We start from the raw sequence: 10,880 nt of genomic DNA on the forward strand, positions 1-10,880 counted from the left end.
TCCTGCCTCAGCTTTCCGAGTAGCTGGGACTACAGGTTACCACGACCACACTCAGCTGAATTTTTTTTTTTTTTTTTTGAGGCAGAGTCTTGCTCTGTCTCCCAGGCTGGAGTGCAGTGGCGCGATCTCGGCTCACTGTAACCTCCACCTCCTGGGTTCAAGTGATTCTCCTGCTTCAGCCTACTGGGTAGCTGGTACTACAGGCGTGTGCCACCATGCCAGGCTAATTTTTTGTATTTTTAGTAGAGATGGGGTTTCACCGTGCTAGCCAGGATGGTCTCGATCTCCTGACCTCATGATCCATCCATCTCGGCCTCCCAAAGTGCTGGGATTACAGGCGTGAGCCACTGCGCCAGCTGGGTCTTCTCTTTTTCTTAGTTAGTCTGGCTAAAAGTTTATTAATTTCTTTTATCTTTTTTAAAAGCCAGCTTTTCATTTTGTTCATCTTTTGTATTTTTTTTTTTTCATTTCAGTGTCATTTAGTTGTGTTCTAATCTTTATTTCCTTTCTTCTACTAATTTTCAGTTTGGTTTGATTTTGCTTTTGTAGTTCTTTAAGATGCACTCGCTGGGCGCAGTGGCTCACACCTGTAATCCCAGCACTTTGGGAGGCTGGGGTGGGTGGATCACCTGAGGTCAGGAGTTTGAGACCAGCCTGGCCAACATGGTGAAACCCTGTCTCTACTAAAAATACAAAAATTAGCTGGGCCTGGTGGCATGTGCCTGTAATCCTGCTACTTGGGAGGAGGCTGAGACAGGAGAATTGCTTGAACCTGGGAGGCAGAGGTTGCAGTGAGCTGAGACTGTGCCATTGCACTCTAGCCTGGGCAACAAGAGCAAAACTACGTCTCAAAAAAAAAAAAAAAAAAAGATGTACTGTTAGGTTAATTATTCAAAGTTGTTCTTTTTTGATGTATGCACATATAGCTATGAATTTCCCTCTTAGTACTGCTTTTGCTGTATCCCATAGGTTTTTGTATGTTGTGTTTCTGTTATCATTTGTTTGAAGAAAAATTTCAATCTCTTTCTTAATTTTTTCATTGACCCACTAGTCATTCAGGAGCATGTTGTTTAATTTCCACGTGTTTGTATAGTTTCCAAAATTATTCTCGTTATTGATTTCTAGTTTTATTCCATGTGGTCAGAGAAGATGCTTGGTATTATTTCAACTTTTATGGAATGTGTTTAGACTTGTTTTGTGACCTAACATATAGTTTATCCTTGAGAATGATCCACATGCTGAGGAGAGGAATATGTATTCTGTAGCCCTTGGATGAAACGCTATCTAAATATCTATTAGATCTATGTATTCTGTAGTGGAGATTAAGTCCGATGTTTCTTTGATGATTTTCTGTCTGGAAGATCTAACCTATGTTGAAAGTTGGGGATTGAAAACTCCAGCTATTATTGTATTGAGGTTTATCTGTGTCTTTAGCTCTAATAATATTTGCTTTATGTATCTGGGTACCCCACTGTTGAGTGCATGTATACTTGAAATTGTCATATCCTTTTGCTGAATTGACCCTTTTATCGTTATATAGTGACTTTCTTTGTTTCTTCTTACAATTTTTGTCTTGATATATATTTTGTCTGATATAAATATAGCTACCCCTGCTCTTTCTTTGCTTTCCATTGGCATGGAATATCTTTTTCCATTCCTTCATTTTTAGTATGTGTATCTTTATAGGTGAAGTATAGGCAACAGATTATTGTAGGCAACAGATTATTGAGACTTATTTTATTTTATTTTGTATCCATTTAGCGACTCTGTGTCTTTTCATTGGAATGTTTAGTCCATTTACCTTCAGGTTATTATTAATTAGTAATGACTTACTCCTGCCATTTTGTTATTTGGTTTCTGGTTGTTTTGTGGTCTTCTCTTCTTTCTTTTCTTCCTTTCTGTTTTCCTTTTAGTGAAGATGATTTTCTCTGGTGGTATAATTTAATTTCTTGTTTTTATTGTTTGTTATATGTTTTTTGATTTGAGGTTACCCTGAGACTTGCAAATACCATCTGATAATCTATTATTTTAAATGGATGACAACTTAACACTCATTGTACAGACAACAAGCAAACTAACAAGCAAAAAAAAAAAAAAAAAAAACTCATAAAAACTTTACATTAACATTGTCCCTCCACTTTCTGACTTTTTATCTCTTTGTTGATGTCTTGAAAAGTTGTTGTAGTTTTTATTTTTGATGGATTCATCATTTATTCTTTCTACTTAAGAATAGTTTACACACCACAATTACGGTGTTATAATATTCTGTGTACTTCTTATTGCCAGTGAGTTTTGTATAAGAAATTACCGTGGGCCAGGCGCAGTGACTCACGCCTGTAATCCTAGCACTTTGGGAGGCTGAGGTGGGCGGATCACGAGGTCAGGTCAGGAGATCGAGACCATCCTGGCTAACACAGTGAAACCCCGTCTCTACTAAAAATACAAAAATTTAGCCGGGCGTGGTGGTGGGCGCCTATAGTCCCAGCTACTCAGGAGGCTGAGGCAGGAGAACCTGGGAGGTGAACCTGGGAGGTGAAGCTTGCAGTGAGCGGAGATGGTGCCACTGCACTCCAGCCTGGGCGATTGAGCGAGACTCCATATCAAAACAAAACAACAACAACAAAAAGAAATTACCAGATAATTTTTTATTGTTCATTGATGTCCTTTTTTTTTTTTCTTTTTTTTTTCCAGATTGAACAACTCCCTTTAGCATTTCTTATAGGACAGGCCTGATGTTGATGAAATTTCACAACTTTGGTTTTTCTTTTCTTTTTTTTTGAGATGGAGTCTCACTCTGTTGCCCAGGCTGGAGTGCAGTGGCACAGTCTCAGCTCACGGCAACCTCTGCCTCCCGGGTTCAAGCGATTCTCCTGCCTCAGCCTCCCAAGTAACTGGGATTACAGGTGCCCACCACCACGCCCAGCTAATTTTTGTATTTTTAGTAGAGACATGTTGGCCAGGCTGGTCTCAAACTCCTGACCTCAAGTAATCCACCCGCCTTGGCCTCCCAAAGCGCTGGGATTACAGTTGTGAGCCACCGCACCCAGCCAGCTTTGGTTTTTCTAGGAGTCTTTATTTCTCCTTCACGGTTGAAAGATATTTTCACCAGGTATACTGTTCTAGGGTAAGCTTTTTTTTTCATTCAGCACTTTAAGTTTGTCAGGCCACTCTCTCACAGCCTTTAACATTTTCACTGAAAAGTCTGCTGTTGGAGCTACATTATATGTTATTTGTTTCTTTTCTTTTCCTGCTTTTAGGATACACACACACACACACACACACACACACACACATATATTTTTAGACAAGGTCTTGCTTTGTCACTTAGGCTGCAGTGTAACGGCACAATCACGGCTCATGGCTCATGGCTCACTGCAGCCTTGAACTGCTGGGCTCAAGTGATCCTCCTGCCTTGGTCTCCCAAAATGCTGAGATTACACATATGAGTCACTGCACCTGGCCAGGATTCTTTCTTTACCCTTGATCTTTGGTAGTTTGATTATTAAATGCCTTGTGGTATTTGACAGACATCCTTGCAGTTTAAGATGACACTTTAAAAATAAATTATCTCCTAATGATGACTTGAGCCCTGCCACTCAATGGGAGAATCAGCAGAACCTGTAGGATCTTATTTGGAATTGACATTCTCTATTGTAATTTTGTTTCTGTTTATTTTTAAATTTTCTTTTTGTTTCACTGGACCTTTAGGAAAGATGATGCCCAGTTTTAAACATTAAAAGTGTACAAGTTGCTTTGTTACAATAAAACTAAATGTGTACACACACACACAATTTTAAGTTCTTAATGGAAAAATAACAATTGTAATAATGATGGGGTAAAATGTGGTGCTTTAATATGTGTATAGATTGTGGAATGATTAAATCAAGCTAATCAACATACCCATCATTCACATACCCCCCCTTTTTTCTGGTGAGAACATTTAAAGTCTCTTTCAGGAATTTTGAAATATGTAACACATAATTGTTTACTCTAGTCATCATGCTGTAAGATAGATCTCAGAAACTTTTTCCTCCTGTCTGACTGAAACTTTGTACCCTCTGACCAACATGGCCCCAATCCCCCCACACCCCTCTCACCTCTGGTAAAGCCCATTATACTCTTTACCTCTGTGAGTCTGACTTTTTAGAATTTCACATATAGGTGAAATAATTGTTTTTTTTTTGCTTATTTTAAAAATATGGCATTATTAATTGAAAAATTCCAAGTCAAAACATTTGTTTCCCACCAATACATTGCTACTATTATTCCACTGTCTTCTGGATTCATTTTTTGCTGCTGAGAAGCCAGTTATCTAACTGCTTTGTCATTGTAGTGGCCTTCTCTTTTTGCATATTAAAAAATCTCTTTGACTTTGGCATTTTGTAGACTTATTCTAATAATCTTAAATGTGTTTTTATTTTTATTTATCATTTGTGAAAATTGTTATGCTTCCTTAATGAGGGTACTATGCTATGCCCAGAACTATGTATGTTCTTAGAAATATCCTTGTTTTTTCCTCTCTAGGGCACTGAAAGCCTTGGCACCTGTGTCTGCCATAGGATGATAAAGATTAATGTACTCATGCCTTTTACACTACTTCGTGGTGGGAATCTGTTCATTCCCCATACCCCAGATTGAAATAATAAAATTCTCAATACATGGCATTTCTTACTACCTCCTACCTTTCTCCATCTGTGTTCTTTGATTTAGCTTAGAATCCCTTTATGATATCTCCAAGAAGATTCTTAACCCTGAGTATAGGGTATATTCTTTTCAGAGAATGTGAGGAGAGAGTTTGTTTAATTTTTTGCCAGGCTCATCATCTATTAGGGAACATCTTAAACTAAACTCTCAGCTTTTCCCCCTAAAGCAGATTGTGTTTTATTCTACTTGGAGCCAAGACTGATAAATGCATCTTAGTTCCATCTCCTTTTGTGTTGAGTTTTTTTTTCTCTTTTGTTTATTAGCTTACCCACTAAAGGTATCATGTTTTGGAAGACTGGGACTTTTTTCAGGGCAGTGTGACCGCTACATTTTCTTTTCCCCATAAATGGACCATTAAAACCAAAACTCTAGGTAACCATGGATTGTTACGTACTCTCAAGGAAACTTTTGCTTTAGCACTCACTGGATTCTCCCTTTCTGGATTCATGATTTGTCATCATTTTTGGCTTTGGAGAATTTCTCTTACATTTTGTAAGCTGTGCTTTGACTTTAAAAATATTAAAATAATTTTCTCCATCACTTTCAAGAGTGTTGTTTAGAGGATTTTGGGGACTGTTTAGTTTGTGTATTGCTGAAGATGGATGTCCTTTGTTACTTCTAGAGCAGGGTATCAGTCTCTTGCAATAGAAGACACAGTTTTGGAAACAGGGCCACCATCCCTCTTCAGAATGACTAGATAATTAGACTGGGTCTTGTGACTGATTAACTGCTTTGTTATAGGGAGAGGACAGAGAGATAATTGAGTTGTAGTGGCAATTGTGGGCAAGATGGTAGTACAGGGGAGTTCCATCTACTGAAGGCAGAGAGCATTGCTAGGAAATATTAAACCATATTACCTACAGACATCTACTTTCAAAAGAAAGATACAAGGCTCCAGAGATCAGAAATGGAGTAGGAAACACTATGTCTGATTGAGCAGCTGATATTTTGATGACTCATGGTACTGGGACTAAACTATATAATGGCAACTGGGATTTCTGCTCCTTTGAGGGGGCTAAAATTTGGCTCACTGCCAATATTCAAAGGTTGTAGAGGCACTAACCACTGTTTCATGGTTGTGCCTGCAGTTGATCAAGGAAAGACAAATTGAAACCTGGAATGAGCTTCTGCGTAATTGATTAGACCTGTGACTTTCCAGAAAGACAAGTTACAAGAGTTCCAAAGCCCTAATTCTGAATCGTGGTCCTAGGAAGACTAGGAGTGGAAACTATAAAAATTATAAATTTGGGATTCAGAAGATGAATTCCCACCCAGAATGTGCCCACTAATGAAAATTACTAAGCACAAGGCAATCCAATGTGATTAAAAACAAATAATGAGAGATTTTACCTGTGGGGAAATTGAATCAATTTAGTTATTAAAGTTAAAAAATTTTCAAAACATAAATGATGGAATGCCTTCCATGAACAAACTAGAAGTTTATGATACCAAGTGGGAAAGTTTTGAAGCAACAATCTTGAAAAAAAATCCTGAAAAAAAAATTCTTTGAAATGAAAACTTTCTTACAGAAGTATAAACAGAATAACAAAAACCAAACCAAAACAAACAGAATATTGGAAGCAGTCAACCACAGTAGTTAATTGCATTAAAGAATAAAGGAAGTTGGGGCGGGGTGTGGTGGCTTACACCTGTAATGTCAGCACTTTTGGAGGCTGAGGCAGGCCGATCACTTGAGGTCAGGAGTTCAAGACCAGCCTGGCCAACATGGTGAAACCCTGTCTCTACCGAAAATGCAAAAAATAGCCGGGCGTGGTGGCTTACACCTGTAATCTCAGCACTTTTGGAGGCCAAGGCAGGCGGATCACTTGAGGTCATGAGTTCAAGACCAGCCTGGCCAACATGGTGAAACCCTGTCTCTACCAAAAATGCAAAAAATAGCCGGGCGTGGTGGTGAGCACCTGTAATCCCAGCTACTTGGAAGGCTGAGGCAGGAGAAACATTTGAACCTGGGAGGCAGAGGTTGCAGTGAGCCAAGATCAGGCCACTGTACTCCAGCCTGGGCAACAAAGTGAGACTTCATCTCAAAAAAAAAAAAAAAAAAAAATACAGGAAGTTGGATTTGATAAGGTGTACACACACACACACACACATATATATTAAGATATTTAGATGTTATGAGCCAGGGGAGATTGATTGAGCTGTGCCATTATATATATCTGATTGGATTTCTTTCTTTTTTTCTTTTTTTGGGACAGGGTCCTGCTCTGTTGCCCAGCTGGAGTACAGTGGCACAATCTCAGCTCACTGCAACCTTTGCCTCCTGAGTTCAAGAGATTCTCCTGCCTCAGCCTCCTGAGTAGCTGGGATTACAGGTGCATGCCACCACACCTGGCTAATTTTTGTATTTTTGGTAGAGACAGGGTTTTGCCATGTTAGCCAGGCTGGTCTTGAACTCCTGACCTCAGGTGATCCAGCCACCTCGGCCTCCCATCTGATTGGATTTCATGGGGAAATAGGCGATATTCCAAGAGATGAAACTTAAGATTTTGTGGTATTTCAGGCAAGAAATAATTTCCAATATTGATAATTAACTAAATTCTATCAATCTAAATGAAAATACAGTCTACCTCTAGACACATTATAGTAAACTGTAGAACATCAAAAGCAAATCAACATTTAAAAAATATACTAAAATTGGCCAGATGTGGTGGATCACACCTGTAATCCCAGCACTTTGGGAGGTTAAGGTGGGTGAATCACTTGAGCCCAGGAGTTCCAGACTAGCCTGGGCAACATGGTGAAACCCTGTCCCTACAAAAAATACACTTGAGGCTGGGATGTTGAGGCTGCGGTGAGCCGTGATTGCACCACTGCACCGCCGCTTGGGCGACAGAGTGAATCCTGTCTTAAAAAAAGAAAACACACACACACACACACACACATTAACAGCCAAATTACAACTTGTTGTAATATAAAAGGAATAACAACTTCATTGACAGAAGACATCCTGCAATAACAAAAAATGTCAAAACAACGGGCTAATATCTTTAAAGTACTGTAGTTAAATATCATTTTAAAATTAAGAATGAAGGTGTAATTAAAACATTTACAGACATATAGTTCTCAGAAAGTTTATCACACAAAAACATGGTCAGACTTACAGAAGCAAGATAGCTTATCACACGTAAGACACAGTGGAAAGAAATATTAAAGGATATTCTTCAACAAAAAGAAAACTGAAGCTAGAATGAGGGAGTGGAATGTAAGAATAAAAAGGCAGGAAATAATTGGTAAGGCATAGTGGTAGATCTGAATAGTTACTGATGTTTTTAAATAAAATCAGCTCATTGACATCAGTTTCACCAGTAATATTTTATCTCCTATATACAAATATGAGACAAATACAGTAATAAATTAACATTTTAAAAGTTAGAAGTTTGGTTTACATGAGAAAAAACTCAGGGTAGATTTTAAAATGTATAAAATAATGTGGAATAGCAGGAATGCAAACACTTGCCATTGGGTGAAATCACCAGATTAACAAATTAAAACAAAAAATATATAACACAATGCATGCTGAAAACATCTGATAAAATTCAACACAACTTTTCATTTAGAATTAGAAGACTGGAAGAGAACTTCAGCAGGATAAGGGGTTCCTAGGAAGAAGCAACATACAGTATTGTATAGTAAGCATACTGTTTGGCAGTTTCCTGGGAGAACAGTTGGAAAAACCCTTAGAAAAACCATGGCTAAGTCTTCTAAAATTCATGGGAAAAAAATAACAAGGTAACTAAAAACGTTTAAGAGATCTAGTGGTTTCTTGGTTTGGGGAGAAACGGGAGTGGCAGTACGATGCTGGAGAAAGACTGGAATTTGAGAGAAAGAACTGATGCAAAACGAGGGAGAATGAAAGGATCTGAATATGACCTTGTAAAGAAGCCCAGAAATCTGGACACATTTTCCGGTATCCCTGGGCAGATTTTCTATTTAAAGATGAGGTCTAGAATATGCCTTTTCTTGCTAACGTCTTCGTCTCCTACTATCGGTAGTGTGCAGCGAAAAAGCAATTGTTCGAACACGGGGTGCCCAATTTCCAGGTTGTTGGATAATGTGAAAGATTCCCGCAATCCCAGAGGGCCGCCAGTAGAGCGGCCAGGATTGTTGTGTGTACGTGGGGGTGGGGGTTTATGCCTGGAACAGGCGTCTCCGGGCCTTGCACTGAGGGCGTTCTGGTAGCGGCGGGCGAGCGTGGGGACCTGGACTCCCCACGCGCGGAGAGGGAGGTAGAGGTTGGAGAGGTGAGCTGGGGACAGGCTCCAGAAGGTGGAATTCCGGGTCGAAGACGGGGCGTACGCTCTCCAAACTGGGGTTGGGGGCCAGAGCACAGGGTTCTGGCATGGGGCCCTCCTGGTAGGGGCTGAACATACTTCTAGCGGAGGGGTAGAGCCCAGCGGCTGAGCCGGTTGGAGAGTCCATCCGGAGCTCCAGGAACTCGGGGTCCGCCTCCTCCTCGTAGGCCTCTTCCTGGGCGGCGATCTCTGGGACAGATGCACAGAATTCCAGCTCGACGACGACGTCCTCCCTGAGAGCGCCCAGGAAAACGTTCGCTTCCAGGCCGGCAGACGAGTCGCCCTGTGCTCCTGAGCGTTCGTCGACGGAGCTCAGGAGGACCTCGGGGATCAGGATGAGGGTGTGTCCACCGAGAGACACTCGCAGGATCGACGTTGGTGCGGGCTCTAGCACCAGGTCGACGTCGTCCAGGGGCACACGCAGGGCACAGCCCGCGGCCAGGACCACTACGGAGGTGAGCGCGCCCACGGCCGGGGGCCCCGGGTCTTCCAGGCTGGGCGCCACTAGGGGTTCGGGGCCCGCGGACTCCTCCAATCGGAGGCGCTTGGCAGGGCAGGGTCCTCCTGGCCGCTGTCCCCACCAGGGCGCAGGGCGAGCTCTGGGGCTGCGGGGCCGGCTGCCCATCACCTCGACGGCGCTGTGGACGGCGCTCCTGGGCCTAGCCAAGGACGTGGGGAGCGCGGGCAGTGAAGTCCTCTCTGAGGTAACAGATGTCAGGGGTAGGCGAGGCGGGTTGAGTAGAGTCCTCGGAGCTCCAGGGGCGCCTCCCGGGGGACCGCAGTCCGGGCTGCTGGTGGTGCCTCGCTGGCCGCCGGGCTCAGCCTAGCGCGTTGGAATCTTGGGTCTTCCTGACGCAGAACCGGATGCTCACTGCAAAGCCAATTATGTTGTAAATGACGGCAGCGGAACCGAAGTCGCAAAATGTCACGCAATGCTCCGCCCCCTGGAGGACTCGCGCTAGAGGCGGAGGTGTCCTGGCTGTCCAGTATCCGTGGCTGTGGTTGGTCGGTCACGCTGGGGAAGTACTCATACAGGCCCCTAGGGGATAGAATGATCAGTATAACTTATTCAGAAAAAATGGTACAACCGTAATAGAATTTCAAAGATGGCTCGCCTGTAGAAGGCATGTTTTCTTGCGATTTCAGGGATTCTAGAGAAAAGACGGCTTAGAAAGATCTCACCGACCCATCCAAATGCAACATACAATTCTTTAATGCTACTAAATTATTTCATTTTAGGAGTATTCAGAAAATGCAGATTTCTACTTGGGAAAATTGCTTTTAAAATACTAAGTGAAGCTGAAAGTGGTGGCTCACGCTTGCAATCTCAGCACTTTGGGAGGCCGAGGAAGGCTGATCGCTTGAGCCCAGGAGTTCAAGACCACTCTGGGCAACATGGTGAGACTCAGTCCCTATGAAAAATTTAAAAATTCAAAAATTAGCCAGGCGTGGTGGTGCGTACCTGTGGTCCCAGCTACTTGGGAGGCTGAGATGACAGGACTGATGGAGCCTGGGAGGTCAAAGCTGGAGTGAACTGTGGTGGCGCCACTGCGCTCCAGCCTGGGTAACAGAGTGAGATCCTGTCTCAAAAAAAAAAAAAAAAAAGAAGTGAAACGTTTGTGATAATTTCATCCTGAAAGTTAAAAATGTTAGAAAATTATTAATCATATTAATAAAATTTAAAACGATATTAATAAAATTAATTTTTTCTTTTCTTTTCTTTTCTTTTTTTTTTTTTGAGACAGAGTCTCTCTCTGTCGCCCAGGCTGGAGTGCAGTCGCGATCTCTGCTCATTGCAAGCTCCGCCTCCCGGGTTCACGTCATTCTCCTGCCTCAGCCTCCCTAATAGCTAGGACTACAGGC

General features: G+C 42.0%; 3 protein-coding genes across 3 annotated transcripts in view; 1 reads left to right on the forward strand and 2 right to left on the reverse strand.

Annotated features, from left to right (window-relative positions):
* The window catches only part of LOC105552784 (proline-rich protein 23A-like), a 14,671-nt gene extending 8,893 nt beyond the window's left edge, over window positions 1-5,778 (reverse strand). The window contains exon 1 of the mRNA XM_011998541.1: window positions 5,768-5,778. Coding sequence (XP_011853931.1) covers window positions 5,768-5,778 — 11 coding nt within the window. The remainder of the gene's footprint in view (window positions 1-5,767) is intronic.
* Window positions 1-10,880, forward strand: part of MRPS22 (mitochondrial ribosomal protein S22) — a 356,930-nt gene that overhangs the window by 8,555 nt on the left and 337,495 nt on the right. Inside the window, exon 2 of the mRNA XM_011998531.1 lies at window positions 9,415-9,472. The gene's annotated coding sequence lies outside the window, so the exon portion shown is untranslated. The remainder of the gene's footprint in view (window positions 1-9,414; window positions 9,473-10,880) is intronic.
* LOC105552771 (proline-rich protein 23B) lies at window positions 8,027-9,870 on the reverse strand. Its single transcript, XM_011998533.1, has one exon. It carries the CDS (start codon window positions 9,640-9,642, stop codon window positions 8,854-8,856), a length of 789 nt encoding a protein of 262 aa, XP_011853923.1. The 5' UTR covers window positions 9,643-9,870; the 3' UTR covers window positions 8,027-8,853.

This window comes from Mandrillus leucophaeus, unplaced genomic scaffold, assembly GCF_000951045.1.
Source record: "Mandrillus leucophaeus isolate KB7577 unplaced genomic scaffold, Mleu.le_1.0 Scaffold573, whole genome shotgun sequence".
NCBI lineage: Eukaryota > Metazoa > Chordata > Mammalia > Primates > Cercopithecidae > Mandrillus > Mandrillus leucophaeus.

Coding starts and splice junctions, on each gene's coding strand:
- LOC105552771 (XM_011998533.1), bottom strand. CDS start 9,642: ATGGGCAGCCGGCCCCGCAGCCCCAGAGCTCGCCCTGCGCCCTGGTGG.